Below are 23,426 nucleotides of genomic sequence, written 5' to 3'. Positions count from 1 at the left end.
ACAAAAGAAGGAGGTTAATAGTTTTAAAATGTTCTAGCTGGACATTACAGTATCTGAATACCTAACTGCGGTAAACACGGTGAGAGGGCTGGGGTAGATTTTCTGAGCATTTTCTGTTATCATTAGTAAATAGCCATCCCATTTTCGATGAGATTTTATCATTCCCCAATTCAAAGCAATAGGACCTAAATCCATAATGGTTTTGTGTGTGTGTGTATGTGCGAGATAGAGATCCAGGTCACCTTTACTCATCACCACAGATTTTGTACATCTACTTTGTGAAAATAACTGAGAATAGGAATAAAATCTGGGATTATTGCTTTTACTGTAGAATCTGTACACCTACCTGCAGAGGAGAAAATATGCAGAACTCACCTTCTGAAAATGTTAACCTGCAATAGATTGGCAACCTATCCAGTGAAACAATAACTCTCTCTCTCTCACTCTCTTTTATCCACTTAATGATTATGTAACAAAGTCCAGTACCAGCTTCTGTAACCCCAAGGAATAGCCTATGTTTAAAGCAATATACTTTTGGGCATCCAGACGAGTGAAGCATGCATAGGGAATGTAAAGCTGCAAGTTAGTAAGGTATAAAGCATCGGCTGCAGAAACTGAAGATGCAAGAGAGAAATGAGTCAAGTATAATTTGCTGCATGTGCAGCATAAATTTGTATGAACAATGAAATGCAGGTAAGCTGAGAAACCTGCTGCTGTTTGTTAAGCACTGAAGAGATCAGCCCACTGCTGATGTGTGCAGGAGAGTCAGCTGTGCTGGTTTGGACATGTGATGGTAAATGGAGGACACGTGCTGGATTAAAGAAATGCTGATGTGATCATTGCTGGGGACGATGAAGGGAGAGCTAGAAGAAGAGGTGGTGAAAGAGCAAGAGATCTGAGAATATTGGGTTTAACAAGGGGGGAGGGAAGAGAAAAGATGGGGGGATGGGGGTCAATGTAGATTGGTAAAATGCAAGATGAACAAAGCTGTTCACCTCATATACCAGCATGGGAAAAATGAACCTTAAAACAATGTTGCTGCTTAAATGACATATGTTTATGATTGCAGCAATATAAGAGAGTCTAGTTTGCTTCTTTATTGTTACTATTTCACCTAAACCTTTTCAAAGCTTCAGAGAAAGGTATGAACATTGCAGAATGAAATATTCGTTCGAGGTAGGTTTTCATATCGAATCAGTGACATCGAGTTAAATTATTCAGAAGAAATAAAAACAAAAATCTTCAGTGCTTGTTGGTTTGATGAGTCACTGAATCAATACTGCACTATGATGCAGAAAGGTAGAATGAAGAGGGGACAGCTTGTCTGCCACTGGCTTCCACCGGTCACCCAGTTCTCACCTGCAGCTTCACAAATTACCTGCATGCAGTAGAGTGCTTATCTCCAAGGCAATGACATTGTCAAGCTGGCTAAACCAGGTGGAAGACAGCAGCAAGTTTTAAATTCCCAATGAAATTCTTGGCTTGTCTCCTCATACGTACAAAGACTGAATTTTCAGTAAACTGCCAAGATTAAACCTAAGCATTAGTGGTCAAGTTTCAGTGGGCAGATACACAATAACCACCAATCTCACAGTAGACTATATATTCCAGAACACAATGACTCACATAGAACACCTTGGTCATCCTACTGCATTTCCGAGTGTACTAGCAGTTATCTCAATCTTTTTGTCACTGGTCAGAAAAAGCCAAGAATGAGAGCATGAGTCTAATAGTCCAGGGCATATCAAGATTTGAATTTCTTCGTAATGGATGTTGGGGTACCACGTGTATTTGTAGCAATGAAATACCATGACTTCATAGTCTCCTGGCTCCATGAGGACGCAGCTAAAGTGTAGTAATAAGCAGAAGTAGACATGATTACCTGGTCACCCATGCAGCTGTGTCCACTGCTGATGGTTTTTAAAAAGATGACATCAGACTCTAAGAGAAAGTCGTCTTTTTTAGTAAAAGATGAACAAGAAGGATAAGTTGTTGTTTAACCTCAAGTCAGCCCCAACCGAGAAGACATATGATAAAAGACATTCCAATCATGACCATCCTAACTATGATTCATATTATGTACACCTAGAACTACATTTTTTAATGCATCCTTTCCTCTTTTTAACATGGCAGGTGTGATTTGAAGGAGATGTGACTGCTGTTTTTAAAAGTCCAAGCAATTAAAGAGGGTTCTTTTCCCATGTATGGTGTTTGTATTTTTATCAGTTTTCTTCTTGTATGAGGACTATTGTTATACTGGGATGGAGAGTTGCTACACTAGGTGTATATTAAATTTAGGGTATTTCCTAATGCTTTATGGGGTTGGAAAGGAACCAGACTGTCATCGACATTAATAAAATATATAACAAAAAAAAAAAAATTGCTCATGATGAAGATGATTGATGACGGTTAGTTATGATTGCAGTGGTGGGGAATACCAAGAAGACAGTGACATGAATAACGTAACCCGATTATTCTCAAAATTAACACCAAAGGTAATAAGTCCTAACAATTATAAACATCAACATAATAATAATAATAATAATAATAATAATAATAATAATAATAATAATTATAATTATAATCATTATTGTTGTTGTTGTTTCTTAAGTCTCTAAAATCAAGAGACAATCGCTGATAACCCATTCATCAGTACCTTTGACCACAAGCAGCCAAATAAATTACTATCACACTGGTACAGAACAAATATAAAATCTACCTTTTGTGTGCACATATCATTGGCATTGTTGATTCAGTCGTTTTTTTTTTGTTTTTTTTTTCAATAAATTCCACGATTTCAAATGAGAAAGAGGACTTTCAAAATATCTAATATTGCAGTGGTGAGTTGACAGCTTGTGTCATGTTCAGCCCTGATTAGAGCTGGCAACTTGTATACATTCTTCAAAGAATGGCCTACGAGAAATGCTAGAATTTTCTTATTACAAAAACTGAAATCCAGTAACATTATTAAACTCTTTTTTTGCCAACAGAAACCACATCAGGTAGAATTATCATAATGCTGTGTGGCATGACAAACCTGGCCCTTTTGAATTATCTACATAGTGCTCTTATGGGATCTTGCTGTTTCTGTCCACCAAATTTCCTTGTCAAAGATCAGATTGGCTTGACCAGAGTAGATTGCAATAACAGAAGCTATTGACCAAAGATTCTGTAAGGTGGAATTCAACCCAGAATCACATGACTGTGAAACAAATATCTGAACCAAATGTCACTGTGTGAAACTAAGCAGTCAATAGTAGCAGTGATTGTTACACTGCATCCATTGCTCAATCGCATACCCTTAAATGAAGCCATTATGGCACAATTTTTCTATAATGTACAAACACTGTCTACTCTGAACAATTATCCATCCAGCAAGGACTGTATGACAGAATCTGTTGCAACTATATGCAGGATGACTTAGCAATAATCCCCAGCATTTAACCCTTAATCCTTTTGTTACTGTATTTATGTTGAGATGCTGTGTGTTCCTTTCGATTAATTTTAAATATAACAAAGAATTTAGTAAAATAACTCAGTTATCATTAAGCTGATGTTAGGAACATAAATTGTAACTAAGGTTTGGTGGAAGATTTTAATTCAAAACTTACGAAAACAATACATTTGTATTACAGAGCCAGAGCTGGTTTCAGCTGGGTTGTTACTGAAAGGGTTAAGAATTTAGATTACTCTGTCAAATGTAATGCTTATTTATTCACATTGTTTAGAATTAATTATGTATAATCTAATTTCTTTATTTTTAGAAGACATTATAGGATTGGTGTCAGAAGCTGAATATGATCAGTTTAACTCTTTAGCATTTAAACTGGCCATATTTGACCGAAATATTCTACCTGTTTTATGTCCTAACTGGCTAGGTCCAGGATTTCTCACCTACCCTACAATGTTACGTGTAAAATAAACATTCACATCTTTGAAAATCTCAAAGTTACAAGATAATACATAATTACTTCAAAACAATGTGAATAAATAAGCTTTACATTTGAGAGAATAATTTGAATGCTAAAGGGTGGAACATGCTTCATACTAGTAAACTTAAAACTTCTGCGATACATAGTAAAACAAGCATGCATACAGATACACGCAAGTCTAATATATACACACAGTGCACAGTAATATGTGTGTATAGGACTGCACCCAACTGAATCCTTACCCAACCTTGACACACCCATGACGGTACATTTCTAAAACTTAATAAAACATTCACTAAATTCTTTAAATATTATTTTTGTTACACAGGAGATGATAGGAGAGGTGGAGGAAACATCAGAGGTCTGCATGGTTTTAGGTAAACATTGAAGAAAAGCAGATTGAAGATGTGAGGATTAATAAAGAAAAACAACACACACACACACACACAAACGCACACACCATAAATAAATAATAAAACCCACCAAAACTGTCAAGCTAACATTTTTTGAGACCTCACCCAACACACATGCATAGCCAACAAACAAACAAACAAAAAAATAATGTTTTTTTATGAAAAAAACAAGAATCAAAATTTACAAAAGCAATTTCAACTATGCCCCTTAGAATGAAAGATGTTTTTTCCTATGATGTCTGAACACTTAGCTGGTCAGTACCAATAATCAAAGATTTTGTAAAATAGAACAAGTCTCCATGAAATAGAAGAGAATCCTGAAGTGAAGAAAAAAAAAGAAAGTCATTCTTTAGAAAAGAAATTAACAGAACTGCATGGGGAATACTTTAACCCTTTTGGTACTGACTTGTCTGAGGCCAATCTTGGTTCCCTGACACAAATTTATAGTTTTAAAGTGATTTAGATCAGGGGTTTTCAAACTGTGGTCCGCAAGGACAAGACAGGGGGTCAGCAAATACTTTTTATGGGCAATTTGATTTTATAAGTGGTTTTTAATCGAAATCTTTTAATTGACAATAAACCTATTTGTTAAATACTGCTAAATAAATAAATGTAAAAATATATGTTATTTTAAGCAAATATTTATGTATAAATTTCATAAGCGTTTATAAGGGGGTCCCTAACGTAAAGCCTGAAATATAAAGGGGTCCGTAAGTCAAAAAGTTTGAAAACCCCTGATTTAGATGATAACCTTGTCTAAATTTTGTGTTAATTTGTTCCAGGCACCAGATTAATATCGAGAAAGTCATTTTACTCAAGTCTTCATTATTTTAAAACCTAAAAGAAATGAAAGCAGCTTATGCCAATAGAAATACCTTAACGAAAGTGTTAAAAATAGAAATAATGAAGGTTTCATATTTTGGCACAAGGCCGGCAACTTCAAGGGAGGGGCTAAGTTGAATACATTGACACAAGTACCCAACTGGTTCTTATTTTATCAACCTTGAAGTCAATCTCGGTAGAATTTGAACTCAAAAACTAAAGACAAAGAAGCTGCTAAGCATTTTGCCTGGTGTACTAACGATTCTGCCAGCTTAATAATAATAATCATAATAATAAGAGCACTCAGAGAGCGCAAACTTCTGCAATAGCAATGTCCTCTCAACAAGAAGCCAGAGATGATTTTTAAAATGAGAATATCTGAAATAAACTCGACTGCTCTCACAAACGAGAATACTAAGAATGAACCTGACTGCTCTCAAAAATTAAGTAAAAAAAAAAAAGGGGGGGGGGAAATAATCCAGAATCCTTGTCCAGTACCAGATCAATCCCAAAATCTAATCAGTCATGAGGTCAAACATCCCTGAAAGTTTCATTGAAATTCATCCAGCGGTTCTTGAGATATCTTGTCCACGGACGAACAAACAAACCTGCCTTAGCGAAGGTGGAAGAAAAATATGTGTATAGAAATATAAGCCAAACATTAAGACTTATAAGAAGAATTATGTGGCATAGGAAAGAGACATGAGACGGGTGGATATGTAATGTTAACGTGTATGAAAAGTGGAGCACAATAAAACCAATAAGAGTGATTGAGCATTAAAAGCAATAGCCAGTGTGTGTTGGTGTGGATGTACAAAGACATAGGTGGAGGAGGAGTGTTGAGCGCAAAAATGAGTTGAGAAGGATACAGTGGACTGTTGTAAGGTCAGATCGTTTAATGACGGACAGCAACATGTAGAGCAGTCCTGTCCAATGGCAATGATGATGATGATCACAAAAAAAAAAAACACATCAATCTTTACACCTTCAGTGATTGAAATATACTGTAAATGAAACCAGAACAAATGAGATTACAGTAATCCAGCTGGCCCACACTATTTTTAGTATTATAACAAATTTCAAAGATATGTAAGATATACTACAGTGGTGACTGTGGAGGCACGTGGTTTAGTGGTTAAGGTGTTGCACTCATCCTCATAAGATTGTGGTTTCAATTCTTGGACAAAGCAATGCATTGTGTTCTTGAGCAAAACACTTCATTTTGTGTTGCTCAAGTCCACTCAGCTGGCAACAGACAAGTGTCCCAACCAGCGGAAAAATATATATGCCCAAGAATATGGATAAGTGGCCTTATAAGTTTACATCTCAGGAAGGACCCGGGAGCCATTTTGAGAAGAGGAATGATCTTACCGCAATACTGTATCATGCTTGCTTTAGTACCTGACCACTTGTGGGTGGTGAAAATAGAAAAGAAAAAAAAAAACCTGTCGCAGTCCTCTGATCAAGCAGGTACTCTTAACTATAATTGCAACCAACAGTATGATAGAATGTCAACAGGGTGCCATGATGCTTTGTCCCCAAATACCAACTAAACAGAACTAGGCAAAAAAAAAAAAAAAGTGTTAAGTTACCTTCTCGAGTCATACTGACTCATAAGGGCCTGTGTCCCTGATATCCATGGCATACATATCCCCACTTCCTAGATGAGACGCCAGTAGGTCACAAGGTTACTAATTTTTACCAGCTTAGTAGACTGGAGTAACATAAAATGAAGTGCTTTGATTAAAGAACACAACACATTTCCCGGTCCAGGAATCGAAACCACAATCTTACGATCATGAGTCCAATGCCTTAACCACTAAGCCACATGCACCTCCACCTGCAGCTAGGTGACCTAAGATGTATAGGATTAAGTGTTCTCCACTGCCCAAATACACTTGCGAAACACTTGCAGTAGATTTAAACTCAAAATCCTTTGATCTCTTAATCCAATCCCTCTCTCTGACACTTGAACATTTCACTCATAGTGCAGAGTCATCACATCATTGCAAACAACCCAGATAAAATAATTAAGATTAACTTTTGGGATTTGCAATTCAAGGCCACAAGAAAAGAATTTAGAGCATGTGTGTGTGTGTGGGGGGGGGGTTTAGAAATTATGTGTTTGCTACAACTCTTGAAGTGAAAGGATACAAATGAGTTCTAAATGGGGAATTTTAACCATGTCTTGGACTATATTTAGCATTTTAGTTCATTCTTTTCAACCAAAATAAGATAAGAACAAAAGCAAAAAAAATTTTTTTAATATCTCTACAGGTCAGGTCTGTGTGTGTATACATACACACGCACACACATATATATATATCTTAGGTCCTGGTAGGGTATTTCCAGAGAATCATTCAACTTTAATTCTGGGCTATCAACACTGTCTGATTCCAGACTAATACTGAAATTCTTCATGAGTAGAAAATCTTGGTCTCACAACAATGAAACTATTGTGTGGGTGTGACAAAGAGTAAATTATAATTATTTGAATGACTAAGATATCCTGACACCCTTAATCAAGGACATTACATATCAGAAGTGAAATGAAAGTGACCAATGAAAGTGAATAAATGAAAGTGACCAATGAGCTAATGAATTACCATTTCCCATTAATGCGAGTGCATGCATATGCACATATCTAATGCGACTGGTCTACAAAGGAAATTAAACTGCACAGACAATAAACATCATTATCATCATCATTTAATGTCTGTTTTCCATGCTGGTATGGGTTGGACAGTTTGACAGAAACTGACCAGTTGAAGGGCTATTCAAGCGTCATGTCTGTTTTGGCATGGCTTCTATGGCTGGATGCCCTTCCTCACACAAACCACTCTTCAGAGTGTACTGGATGCTTTTACGCAGCACCTGTATTGGTGCTTTTTACATGGCACCAGCACTTACAAACCCACAAGATTAGGAATGCACAGCTGAAGAAGGTTGCAACGGTTACAAGGGATGAGCCTGGACACAAGGGTAACCACACTTTAACTTAGCTTGGCGTGTATTTCAAGCATAGCAAACTGCCAGGAGTCTCAATCCCTTGTCATCCCTTCAGTGAGTCCCAACATATGTGGATCCTTTCTGAATAAATAAGCATTACACTTGACAAAATAATCCAAATGCTAAAGGACTAAAGTGTAGAAAAAATACAGGATCTAACTAAAAATACATTTATTCAAACCAAGTGCATAACCCACAGGATCACGAAAACACAAGAGACAAATCTGGCTCTACATTAGCTGTACATTCATTTCCATGCCTATCCACCCACATTTTTTGTTGTTTCACAGTGCTAAACCAATTTTATTTAAAAGCTCTAAGATAAACGCCCAAATTAGACTGAATTCTTTCAGGTCTACTTGTATTTCTGAAGAATTCAGCCATCATATATTTAGTACTGTAATCACTGGGGAAAAGTTGCACATCGTAACAGATTTCTGCACACAGATGATAAAAACTTGGAAAAGGAACATGCTAAATAAAGAATTCAACAAGAAAACAATTTTAGTGGCCTACTGTTGTAAAATTCTAGAAAGCAAGATTTGGAAGTTATTAAAGAAAATCTTTTGCTACCATTTGCATCTATCTGAGTTAGTAATGAAAGAACTACACTAGACAGGGAAATTTTCACCTCATTTCAAAGACCAGTACCTCTGCTCTTTTTACTGCCCACCAGCACCACCTTAGCTGAACCCCACCCAACCAAAAAAAGTGGCAAAATAAAGAAAGAAAATAAAAGTAAAACCAGAACATGTTCTAAAGGCTTTTTTTTCTCTCTTTCCTTCTTTAAAGTAACAGAGAAATGACCTGCTATGACAGGAATGGTACAAGATCAGAGAAGCCTTTGATAATAAAAGACATTACAGAAAAGAGAAAGAGAAAAACAATAAACAACAACAAATAGTTAAATACAACAAAGGAATGGTTGAGGAGGTTTGCACACGTTCAAAGAACAAGTTCCAAAAGGAATGGAATCGGCAGAACAGAAGGTAAGTTCAAAGAAGCTGGATCAAACAACACATTTTTTCACACATACACACACACACACACACACAACTACAAGAAAATGTGTGTGTGTGTGTGTGTGTGTGTGTGTGTGTGCTTGTGCAAAAGAGAACAGTGTTCCATTCAAATCTTTCTGTCTAACAAGAATAATTCTACAGAGAAGAAAGGCAAGCTTCAAGACTGATCCATTACACAGAAACGGATGTGAAAAGTTATACATTTAGAATTTCACTGTATTCCATAACCACTAATACCTGATCCTGCTGCTGCTGCTACTAGCAGCAGCAGCAGTAGTAGTAGTAGTAGTAGCAGCAGCAGCAGCATCCACCGCTGCCACAGTAGCAGAGTGCATCATAATCTTTTTATCCTTGCAGACAAAAGAGAGTAATTTGATAAACGCAGTTACCCTAGATAATTACTGGTGTTCATGAACAACTTAGAATTAAATGCCCCGAAAGATGGCAGGTAAAACTGATACCAATAAGAAACTTAGAAAAATACCATTGAAGTTGATGCTGAGAAGAAAATTCCATTATCAGAAACAGACTAACCATTATTTGCTACAAGGGTCCATTTATATTACAAGAATATACGCAAAGGGAATTACAGAGACATTGGTGTAAACAAAGTTATATAAAAATGAGAGGAGTGGCAAATATATTATGCAATATAACAGTGGCCATGCTGGAGCAACGCCTTTAGTCGAACAAATCGACCCCAGGACTCATTCTTTGTAGCCCTAGTAAGAGATTATCAGTTTCTTTTGCCGAACTGCTAAGTTACCGGGATGTAAACACACCAACATTACTTGTCAAGCGAGTGGGAGGAGGGACAAACACAGGCACACAAATTATATATATATATATATATATATATATATATATATAAATACACACACACACACACACACACACATATATACGATGGGCTTCTTTCAGTTTCTATCTACCAAATCCACGCACAAGGCTTTGATCAGCCCTAAGCTATAGTAGAAGACACCTGCCCAAGGTGCCACACAGTGGGATTGAACCCGGGACCGTGTGGTTGGGAAGCAAGCTTCTTACCACACAACCGCCTATTTATTCACATTGTTTTGAATTGATCATGCATCATGTTGTAACTTTGAGAGATTCTATGAGGTAACTGTTAATTTTTAGAATGATAATGTAAGATTGGTGTGAGAGGTCAGATCTGACCAATTTGAACATAAAACAGGTAGAATATTTTGGCCGGATATGGCTGCTTTGAATGCTAAAGGGTTAAAGGTCACTCAGATGATATTTCAAAATTTGCCCTTCTCTACATACAAAGTGCTATTCCAAATATTTGTCAGAGCTTCTCTTAACTGGTGCATTGTGGACATAGAGATATTCTTTTGTGAGGCAAATTTGAGTCAGTTTACCCAGTTTCTACATTTCAATACATTTTCAGGCAAGGAAATAAAGTCCCTTATAACACAATATTGTCACAAATCAGTTTCAGACAGCTTTGTCTATAAAGTTTACAGTATAATGTTTTGAAGTAATTTTGCCAAAATTTCTTCCATTTGTGTATTTCTTGCTCAGCAAGTGGTGGTGTAACTACATGTGAGTGTCACAGTTGTTGTTGTTACCAATGAAAGCACTAGAAATGTTCATATTGGTAGTAATATTATTCATGGAAATTTTGAGCTCAAATTTGGCTGTAGTTGACTTTGCTTTTCGTCGTTCGTTTTACCCATTTGCATAGACAAAGAAACAAAAATACTTCAAATAAGAATAAACTTCTATTGTCTGAACCCCGTGAAGGCAAACTTGTAAATTCTGAAAGGTTTTTTTTTATATGTAAATATGTCGATAAATTTATTTAAAAATATTATTCAATGCAGAGGCACATAGGAGAAAGAATTGAGTGTTTTGAAGAGCAACTTGAAAAATATAGCCATCTAGCTCAGTGGCAAATGAAAATATTAATTTCTTAGATAGAAACAAGGAATGAAGCCAGCCATTTTTCTTTTGTTTTTTGAAAGAGATGGGGAGGAAAATAGTTGACTATATATCAAGGCATCAAACTAATGAATAATATTAATAATCTTTTCTTACTTTGGTTGAGAAAGACAGACAAAACAGTGGCTGATATCAAACATGTCCAGACTCCTGCAATATGGTTTTGGCTTTATTTCATTACATCACCACCAATGCCACCACTGCTGCTACCCTTACACTGTTGCAGAGAGGGGGATAAAATGGAAGACAAAGCAATACCAGACAAAACCAGAAGATGTGAACCCAGAAGTGATATATGGAAACAATAGAATTTCCCCTGAGTCCCAACGGGCTTTTTAAAGGGGGCTTAGCATTGTTCCCCCACTAAGCTGCGCATGTTTTGCGACCAGCATACAAAAGAAATTAATGAGTGCACAAAGGAATTAATATTCACAGAAAGGGCTACTCATATAATGAAGCAATTAATTAGTTATAGTTATTACACATTCAGTATGGCACATAGTTTTGTCACAGGAAAATTTCATATACTATTAAGATTTTGGTGCACATAGGCTACTGACAAAAACTGAAACGAATATTAAATTAAGCTTCAGTTTTATAGATTTAAGCAGTTAGCTAAATATATCACTGGATAGGACAACTATTGCAGTTAAAGCTCCATGATTGATCAGGTAGTTGGTACTTATTGCTAAAAACAGTGAGAGAAACTGAAACAATTTATAGAATTATGTAGAATCTGCTGCACAGAAACACATTCAGACGCCTGCAGCATTTTCCAGCTCAGAATATTAAAGGTTGTAGCACAATACCATAACCCCACCCTTCCATCCATCCATTGATCCATCATCCACCCACAAATATACATACATATGTAGGTATAGCATGGAAAATGGATATCAAATGATGATTATGATGAATGTGGTCACACACACACACACACACACACACAGAGGAAAGATTCACAGTGGTTGAAGTTTCAGCTTAACTGTCACCATCGGACTGTCTGATTTAACCCTTTTGATACCAGCCTGCCTGAGGACACAAGTTCTTGTGTTTTACAGTGATCTAAATTAAAACCTTCCACCATAATTTCAAGTTGATTTGTGTTCCAGACACCAAGTTTAATAGTGACAAAGTTGTTTAACTAAATTCTTCCTTATTTCCAAAATTAACCGCAACAAACAGAAATTTAATGACAGAAAGATTACCCAACATAAAGCTGAAACTTTGAAGTCACTATCAACCTTAATCATGTGAAAATAAAATCTACTTAAAAAAGGAACTGAGAAAGTCTTCAATTAATGTTTGACTGTCTTTATATAACTTTACACAAAAATAAGCATTACTACACACACACACACACATTAATGAGGGCGAGTGGGGGATCAGTCAAAGAGCACTATGAATAATTATGTTTAATTGGTCAAAACAAGATATTTTGGAAAATCTGAAGAAATAATGAAAGAGATCAATGAAACAATAAAGGTCAAGTATAATTAGTTTGATGTGCCAGCAGACAATCCATTCCTTGTAATTATATTTGCAGTGTTGAATAACATATAGATGTCAGATTATTTTTGAAACTCTAAGCAGAGTTCTTCGTAGTTGCAATTTGAAGTGGAATTGTTTATACTTGAAGAGAGGAATTTTTTTTTTTTTTTTCAGCTTTAAGAGGATCACAGCTGAATGAGTCGATCAAAGTGCCCAACTCCCACCTCCTGGTCACAGTGTCAGCCATTTCAATTGTATCACCAGTGCTGCAGTGAGTTCTTCAGTGACTCTGAGATATAACCTAAACAATGCAGCCCAATCCACAAAGCTGTAAAAGAAGTATGACAGCTCAAAAAGACTATATAACTGGCAGAGCTTACAGAGTTGAGATGAAACTATATGTATGAGAAAGGTATCTTGTTTCAATCATTAGAACAGCAACCATGCTGGGTCTGTACTTAGAAATTTTAGTCAAACGAATCAACCCCAGTATTTATTTTTAAGCCTGGTACTCATTCTATTGGTCACCTTTGCCAAACCACAAAGATATGGGGATGTAAACACATCAACACCAGTTGTCAAGCGGTGGTGAGGGAACAGACACAGACACACATATATAGATATATAAACATATACATATATACGATAGGCTTCTTTCAGTTTCTGTCTACCAAATCCACTCACAAAGCTTTGGTTGGCTCAAGGCTATAGTACAAAACATATGCCCAGGGTGGGACTGAACCTAGACTGTGCAATTGGGAAGCAAGTTTCTTACCACACAGCCATGCCTGGGGAGGAACAAATTCTGCAAAATTCATTTATAAAAAAATTTTTAAAAAGACATACTGCATGAAAGCAAATTCATTATTGCTGCCATTAACACTTAAAAGTTTATGAATAGGACCCACCATGCCAGGAGAACATGCTTTGCTCAGATAAACTAGTTACATGATCTTTTTGTTGTATATATTTTTCTTGAATAAAATCATTGTTATATTGTATCTGAAGAGAAAGCAATCACCAGAGAGGAATTGATAAATAGCAAGAATATGGTACTCTTAAAGTTGTCACGAATAATTGTTCTTTTCTTTTTAGAACTGTTTATCTGTAACTTTAAATGATGGAAAGATCATGAAACGACCCTAAAACAATCAAAACCCAATGATACTGTGAAGTCCATAAATGTCACTGAAACGGAGTAGGACTGGAAATGACTAGATGGCGCATAATGGAGATATTGAACAGAGGATAACAGCAAACATGGTGAAGAAATGAAACAGGTGTGACAAAAATATATATATATATATATATATATATATATATATATATATATATATATATATATATATAAAATATAAAAAATGGGTATGAGACACGTTAAGGTGAAAATTGTGAAGAAAAAAATGGAAATGGTTGCTTTGAACAATTAATATTTAACCTTTCAGATTACTTTGTTGAAGGACATCCAGCTGTAGAAACCAAGTCAAATCAGAGTGGAACCTGGTGCAGCACTCCTGCTAACCAGCTCTGATCAAACCATCCAGCCCATACCAGCATGGAGAATAGGTGTTCGATGATGACGATGACGATGATGAATGAATGAATGCTTTTATTTTCACATTGCTTTGAATTAATCATGCATTATTTTGTAGCATCGAGATTTCAATGACATGATTGTTTATTTTTAGAATAACATTGTAAGATAGGTGTGAGAGGCTAGATCCAGTCAGTTTAAACATAAAACAGGCAGAATAATGGGGCCAGAAAAAGCAAGATTAAATGCTAAAGGATTAAAGTAAGTGTTGATTAAACAAAATCTCACGATATCTTTCTTGTAATATCAAGATCTCAATTAAAACATGACCATGTTAGTATAAAATGCCCAAAGCTGGTATTAAAAATGAAATGAAATTAAATTAAACAAAAAAGAAAAAAAAAAATGAAAAGAAATTTAGTAACTGAAATGTTTACACTGAGAAAATATACAGGTCACAGACGCACTTATTGTGCATCTGCTGGGGTTAATATGATCTGTCAGAGGAACATTAGTGTGACTATGAAGTCTTAAAATGAAGGGTGGATTTTGCTGAGGGTACCACCCATCCTGCACAAAACACTTCCTCTGGGGAATTGAAACTTGCTGGAACTCCTTTAACACCTACCTTTTCCTGTCTGCTGACTCTAGCTTACATCACCAACCTCAATGGGTTTGCAAAAGTGATGGCCAAATAAAGAGATCTATGTAGTTAGGGACCATGTAAAACAGTACTATGAAATTATTTTCTTACAGGGGTGTATCCTACCAGTGGGGAGGGGGTGTAGTATTGGTAACTATGAAATTACATTGAGATATCCAACACAAAGACACAAGTTCAAATCCCTTTTAATAGTCTCTCTCAAGTCCACACCAGTGTTGTGCTGTTTCAGTGTAACCATGTACTCACAGCTCCATCTATTGGTAAGTCTAATGCATGTTAGTAGTGAAAATTTAAAGAGACCAAAATAACTGCATCTCATATTCACTATTTCAAGTTCCAAGCAGTAGACAAATAAATAAATAAAGACACAAAATGGTATTGAACAGAATGTTACATACATACATTCAGGAACCCACATGTCCAACAGAGAATCACAGCACTTGACTTACCTGAAAGAACAAGAAGAAAAAGGAGTACAGGTTAATAAAGTTATTTCAAATATCAAAATGAAATGGCAAATAAAAGTACAAATCATCGATTTATTTCTTATAATTTGCATTGTTTCAGTTTTTCAAAACAGAAAAATTAAAAACATTTATTTATACTAAACAATGTTCATGTAAACTTTTACACACACACATGGGAAAAAAAAAAGAGATACACGCAAACACACATGTTTTGGACAGTAAAATACACTGTATGCTCAATACACAGCACAGAGTTAAGCTATTTGGAAACAGTGGCTGATCCGCTTAGAGTTACCCTGCCATGTGCAAGTTGCTCAATCAACATCAAGATGACTGATCGGCACAGCATATAACAAGTCTGTGTTTGCAGACATACACAAACTAAAAGCCTATATAAAAACAACTGCCTATTCATACACAATATTATATGCTGACATTTTGATAAATAGGATGTTAACATCAATAACAATGATGATGATGATGATGATGATGATGATGAGTAGAGTGGTGTGAGAAAAAGCAGAGTGGAGTGGCAGGCAGAAGAGAAAGAAATTAGAGTAAATTGCCAGCTTATTATTATTATACCACGAAGTTAACTACTCTGTAATGGACCTAAATTGCAACTCTTAATAAACAAACTAATTACCACTCATTAAACCATCTTAGATACTTAACCAAGGACGGATATATATATATATATATATATGTATATATGTGTGTGTGTGTGTGTGTGTGTGTGTGTGTGTGTGTGTGTGTGTGTGTGTGTGTGTGTGTGTGTGTGTGTGTGTGTGTGTGTGTGTGTGTGTGTGTGTGTGTGTGTGTGTGTGTGTATAAATGTGCACACACACTCATATTATACACGTATACATCCACACATATTGTACCATTTGAATTCTCCCTTTCTTGTTATATTTCTTCTGTAATACCAACTTTCAGCATACCTCTAAACTAAAGATAATTCTCTGACCATTCTCTTGATGGAAAATATCTAAACATTTAGATGAATTAGAATTATGTCCTGTGAAGATGTCTAAACATGTATGTTTATGTAGGCATGCTTAAAAGGCTTATTTTCATACTCTTTGTATAGTTAAATGTGTTCCTTCTTTTTTTTTTTTTCATACTTGATACACAAATCCATGTGCAGGAATATGAATGTGTGCATGCACACACACACACACACACACACACACTAATAGATCATCATTATCATCATATCATATCCACTTTCTATGCTGGCATAGGCTGACCAAGTTGTCTCAATCCAATAGTTTTTTTTTAATTATAGTCACTGCCCTCCTAGACAGATCTAAGGACCACATTTTGCCTCATACATACAGCATTTTAGAAGAATTTCTCTAGCTAAATGTTCTCTCTGTCACTATTCTTTATATTGATGTTTTATCACTCAGGGAACATACCGAGACCAAACTAAATACTAAAGGACATTTTCATCCCTCTTAGACAGGTTCATCCCTCCTAGACAAGTTTAAGGACCACATCTTACTTATAAATAGCAGTTTAGAAGAATTAATCTAGCTGGATGCTCTCTCTGCCACTGTACTTTATACTGATGTTCATTTTATCAACCTAGGATGAAATGGAAGGAAAACAACCTCAGCAGAACATACTAAGACCAAACTAAATACCAAGAGACACTTTGTCCCATCACCATTCTGTGAATTCTTCCATCTGCTACAATGGTAATCAAAAACCAGTAATAATGATGAGATTCTTGGTCCAAGTACCAGATCAGTTTATAAGTATAATGCTGAATTGAACACCAGATTCATAATGGTAGTAAAGCTGTCTACCCCAAAGGGTCAAGCTGCTTAGGTCATTGACCCCTAGAGGACTAAGAGGTAAATGCCACAACAAAATGTATTTGATCTAAATACTAACTAGTGTTTTGTACAATGCATTACTCATTCTGCTGCCCAACAATCCCATAATGAAATTTTTTGCAGACTATGCATTAGTGAAACAAAGGAAGTGGCGGTGGAACTCAAACAACAAAAAATACATAAAACTAGAAAAAAAAAAGGTAAATAAAATAATCACCCAAAATAATGTTTATTCAACTAAAAAACGATACTTATTATAAACAACATCAGTAACATTGAAAATACATGAAAACATTTCAAGAGTGGTTTGTCTTATCACACAACAATGCCATCCTAATGTTTGTCTTTTGGGGGTTTTTTTTTGTTTTTGTAGAATTGTTAATTTGCTCTGCATAGACCATGTTGCATCACTAACAAAACACACTAATTAAATCATCATCAACATAATTATACAAAAAAAAAAAAGATTAATAAAAAAAATGAAAAGCAGAAACAACATTTATTTACCCAACCCTCCCCTATGAGTTTAATGCTTTTAATTATTTATCTGATATTTCTCTTAATCAAAATAAGCAAGAAGTAAAAACAGCATTATTAAATGATTGCACAGAATTAAGGTTTTCCAAAAATGCGGTCTGGTAACGATAGGAGCAGCAGCCAAAGGGGGATATGGTGGTTGAGGTGGAGGTGAATTGGCAGATGGAAATAAATTTTGCTGCTAGGTTTTTTTTTTTCACACTGGTCCAATCTGATCAAACAAACTTCTATGTAATCAAAGTCCCATCTTCTGTTTAAACAAAGTGTTTCTTCAACTACATTATTCAATGTGACCACTTTTTTTTTTAAGACAGTAAGGCTTAAAAGGTTTGGCTGAAATGTCTGCTTTGCAACAAACCATAAGATTCCAGACTCAGTTCCACAACACAGCATTTTGGGCAAGTGCCACAGCATCAGACTGACTAATACCTAATGGGTTGGATTTGGTAGATGTGTGTTACATTGGTCTAAGCTAGTAGCTTGATAAATAGATTTCAAACACTCCAAGAAGGTGTTTTTAATTTACTAATTGCTTAGATAATCACTATATAGAGATCTTATTGTCTTTTCATTTAGTCTACAGAATGCTCTCCCGAGAAAGCCATATTGTTGATATTCTAATCAGTATCACATTACTTCTATTTTCACATACACTAATTGCTCATAATATTGCCAACTGAGTAAAATATGCTTTTAATAAAACTAAAATATATCTGTTGCTTTAACCAATTGGTTTGAAAGACGAGATCCTCTTTACTGAGTACACTAACCAAAAATTTCAATCAATTGATCTTACAAGAGTTATCTTCCTTGATTTTGCAGAAGTAGCTTTTGTCTACCAAATCTACTATTAAATCAATGTAAAATCAGTTGAGTGAAAGTTTTCCCATTCACTACATTACATATGTGAGAACCTATCAATTTGAATTGACCATGCAACAGCATCCTGAGGTATTTTCATTCAGCCATGTTGCTGAAGAACTGAAACTAGCAAAAGACTAAAAGATTATCTCAAAAGTCAATGACAATGGCAGAGTGTCTATACATGGCTGCTTCACATGTTACAGATAACGGACAAATCGCAAACTTCAGTCTGAAATAACCACTGGAGATATTGATACATAAAAAGACACGATGATCACAGCTAAATACCCAACAAACCTCTGTCCCTTTCTGCACATGTGTGTGTGTGTGTGCGTGCGTGTGGTGGTTCATGTTACAGGATATGCTTATGTACTGAGTCTACTATTGTAGCATCAGTATAAACATACAAACTGTAGGCTATTACTATATACAATGATACTGCAATAACAGTGCAATAAGGGAGTTATTACAAAAAAAATTTTAGCAGGTTTCAAATGGTGTGCAAAGCTCACCCATAACATACACCGTATATATATATATATATATATATATATATATATATATATATGTGTGTGTGTGTGGAGATGAACACCAACCCTCCATGTGATCGGCTTGGAAAATTGTAATGATATTAAGATATTTTTCTTTACATGAAACCAATGGTAGCTTTAATAAATTATCCACCAACTGGGTGTTGAGCACTCATTCTCATCATTCAACACACACACGTGTGTGTGTGTGTAAATCTGCTTATTACAGATCTTTCTTCCCCATGGATTTTACCAGCTTCTCATCACAGCTATCACTTTCCTGTGGGTTTTACCTGTCTCTTGCCATCTTTTGGACACCAGCAATCATTGCACCAGCCACCTCCATTTGCATCACCATCTCCCCCACCCCTCATTACACTCACACATGTTCTCCACCTTCTCACAGGCACGCTTCCACACCACCCAACAAATGGTTACATACACAAACCATCATCGCTGCATCCCCATTAACCTGTTACTGTACTTGCACACGTCTGCACACACACCACTCTGCCCACCCCCATACCATGTTTCTAGAGATAGGTACAAACAAACATTCCTTCCTTGCATGCTTCTTACTCCACCCATAGAACAGCATATCTACTGTCTCTAACCCTTTGCCAATTTTTTCACCCCTTTTCCACACTTACTCCATTTTGCTACTCTTTTTCTTCCGATGAAGGACTAACACCCGAAATGTTAAGACATTTTATCGTTTCCCGAAAGCATTAAGCTAATACCTTACTTGTTAAACCTCATTCCTCCTGTGTTGTCCTTATCCTATCGTGTATATATGTACATGTATGTACAGTTACACACATACACACACACAGCTAGATAAATATAATTATATAACAAGCAGTACGTTTATGGGACACTATGTGTATTAATGTGTGTGCGTGTATATATATATATATATATATATATATATATATATATATATATAGGAGAATTTACGAAAAAAAAATCAACAGACGAAGACAGATAGTGTAAACAACAAATGGATGTATTAGTTTAACGCTCAGTCATAGAGAAAGTCTTTGACGTTTCGAGCCTACGCTCTTTAACTGAAAGGAACACAGAAAGAAATAAGAGAAACACGGAGAAAAAAATACAAATGTAGTGGTCAGCGATCTATCATGGCAATATATATATGTATACATAAATATATATGTGTACATGCATAACATATACACATCTATATATATGCATAAATATATATCTATATATAAATACATCATTACAGGTCTTCATCTAACATTCTCTCACACTCATATCTGACTTGCGTATGTATGATCAAAAAGTAATACATACATGCATGTCACTTATAAACACACACACACAAACATACACGCATGCATATGAGGAATAAGTAAAGAACCAATAATCAAGGAAAAGTAAACAAAACAAAACACACAAGACTAAGGAGATACAATGCAAACAACCTCATAAAACTTTGTAAGTCAATATATATATATTGAGGCCAATATAAGAATATCGCATGATATTTTTGAATACGTGTGTGTGTGACATACATATATACATGTACTGTACACACACATAGCACACAGTCCAAGATATATGCACAAAGACATGTATACAGCACTTTAGCAGATTATTTCAAACACACACACATAGTATAGATGTTCTTAATTTAACCTAATATTTATGTAGTCATAGATATGTGTGTGTGTGTGTGTGTGTGTGTGTGTGTGTGTGTGTGTGTGAGTGTGATGGTGGCGGGGGTTATTTGTAGGCCATTAAACACATATCTCTAGAAGACAGAGAGAGAGAGTTTCAAGAGATAAATGAATAAAGAGAACCGGTGTGTGCTTGAGAGAGTAGGTAGGTAGGTAGGTAGGTGGGTAGGTAGGTAAGCGGGTGGGCAGATGGGCCCTCCTCCCCCCTCCTCCACATCCACCATCACCACTTCAGAAGAGAGGTAGGGGTGGGGGTTGGCGGGTGGAGATTGAAGAGTGATGATGTTTCAAATAGCATTCCACAGTGTAACATGACACTGTGATATGAATAAACAAAGAACACCGTTTTCACAAAACATTGTTTGTAGGCATGCAGCCCAGTGACATGTCATATTCTCTCTCTCTCTCTGATATATATATATATATATATATATATATATATATATATATATATATTAGTGTGATTGTAAGTTTGTGTGCATGGTTGTATTCGCCTATACACACACACACAAATATATATATATATTTGTGTGTGTGTATAGGCGAATACAGGCATGCACACAAACTTACAATCACACTAATATATACATATATATATATATATATATATATATATATATATATATATATATAAATAGAGAGAGAGAGAGAGAGATAATAAATATATATAAAGTTATATACAATTCAAGCACATACGTACACATATACATGTAGGTACATACAATGCGTGTGTGTATACAAATATATACACACCGCCACATTACACACATGCTCAACTACATGTGTGTATTTTGAGTACACATACACTCAGTGTGTGTGTGTGTGTGCGTGCCCAGCGTGGTGTAAATGACCACCGCACAAAGATGTATGTTACGCTTCTGTTTATATATGTAGTTGTAATACTTGTAAACAGTGTTTCATTTTATTAAAAACTGCTTAGTTCCAAGGTCAGCTGTAGTAGTAGTAGTAGTAGTAGTAGTAGTAGTCATAGCAATACCATTACCCACCAACAACAATTCATGTGTACATACGCATATGTTTAATATTTGTTTGAAGAGGCTGTATGCGGCCACTTGACCTGCTAGAAATAATAGCCAAATCTCTCTATAATCTTAGAGAAAAGAAAGAGCACTGCGATAATGTAGCCCCAGAAAACGTTGGATCCGATTGCTCAGGGCAGATAAATAGGGGGGATAAAGACCAACAATATTAGCAGTATTCCACCCACCTCTCGTTTAAGAAAACATTTTTTCTTAAGAGGCAATTAGAATTAATTGTAGTTCAATGCGAGAGTAAATGATCTAACATGAAACATTAAAAAAGGGAGAAAAAATCTCAACAACAAAAAGACCCAACAATGTTTATTATAAAGTTATTAACTTTTCATGCTAACAGCACTCGTATCTATCTTAAGTTTGCCCGGTGTGTAAGTTATGCTTGATTATTTCTCTATTCTTTAATCCAATAACTTACTTTCAATTTGACAGAATATGTCATGTCTGAACAAAAAGTAATTTGATTTTTTTTTTTAAATCTCAAGAAATCTTAAAATTAGTTTTTGTTACACCCGCTGTTCTTCTGAGAACCTGGAATATACACGCCCCAGCCACTCAACAAATCCCACAACGATATATATATATATATATATATATATATATATATATATATATATATATATATATATAGGGTGATGATAAAGGGAAAAACTGATTATCTTATGAACTTCATTAGGTTACGGCTGTTTCTGCTATGAGAGGTTGACTCATAGTTGACTGCCAGAGTAAGAACCTACAGACAGGTTCATCAGAGCCTCAAACATATACTCCAATGGGATTTTACACCTTGTGTGAGTGCGTCTATGTCTATTATAAACATAGACAATATTCGACTTACCCGACAATATGAGTTTTTTTTTTCTTTTAGCTCTACATGCTATCATTTATAGATTCATACGTTTCAACTTTCATCGTTCCGAGAAAGATAATATATATTCGGAACACTTTCATATATAACGTGTTTTGTAGTGAGAAAAATGTGTACGAGTAATGTAGCCTAATGAATAGTACTAATGATGCGACTAGTATTTCTATTATATTGACACTGATAGTAAAAGGGTGTCTCTACTGATAGTAGAGACACCGATGGAATTTGAATACAGAATATAAACGGCAGTAACTAACTAGATACCTTGTGGTATCATCCAACATTTCAGTATGATCAACATAATTAATGATTTTTCCTAATGGTGACAGGTCAAAAACTTTGAAAGAAGCACAGGACATTTTCGTCCTTGTTACTTTTCGCTACCACCCATTTCATCTCTACTGGAGTGAAGAACGGTAAGAGTTTGAACCAAGTCAGGTATGGAACTAACAACGTAGTAAACATTATTACAAAATGCTACAAGTTCTTGAGCCCAGAACTCAACTGATACACTGCTAACAAGAGGAATGAAACGAATAGGCGCAGGGCGTTACTGTCTGCTAAGAGGTTTGCTTCTTAACTACACGGTTCTGGGTTCAGTCCCACCACTGTAAGCCTCGAGCCAACCGAAAGCCTTCGGAGTGGATTTCGATGGAAGGAAACTGAAGGACGATTCCTTCTACCGAAATCCACTCACAATATTTTT

General features: G+C 35.6%; 1 protein-coding gene across 6 annotated transcripts in view; it reads right to left on the bottom strand.

Annotated features, from left to right (window-relative positions):
* LOC106875258 (vitamin D3 receptor) overlaps window positions 1–23,426 on the bottom strand; it is a 582,218-nt gene that overhangs the window by 147,364 nt on the left and 411,428 nt on the right. Inside the window, exon 2 of one of the 6 annotated variants that reach the window (XM_089348093.1) lies at window positions 15,254–15,304. The exons of 4 other annotated variants lie outside the window; for them this stretch is intronic. In XM_089348093.1, coding sequence (XP_089204219.1) covers window positions 15,254–15,273 — 20 coding nt within the window. In that variant the 5' untranslated portion in view covers window positions 15,274–15,304. Of the gene's footprint in view, window positions 1–15,253; window positions 15,305–23,426 lie in introns of those variants that run through there. One more of the 6 variants, XM_089348094.1, reaches the window with a different exon arrangement.

This window comes from Octopus bimaculoides, chromosome 2 (assembly GCF_046866305.1).
Source record: "Octopus bimaculoides isolate indiv1 chromosome 2, ASM4686630v1, whole genome shotgun sequence".
NCBI classification, from domain to species: domain Eukaryota; kingdom Metazoa; phylum Mollusca; class Cephalopoda; order Octopoda; family Octopodidae; genus Octopus; species Octopus bimaculoides.
The sequence above is the reverse complement of the archived record's forward strand: the minus strand, read 5'-3'. Positions and strand labels throughout refer to the sequence as shown.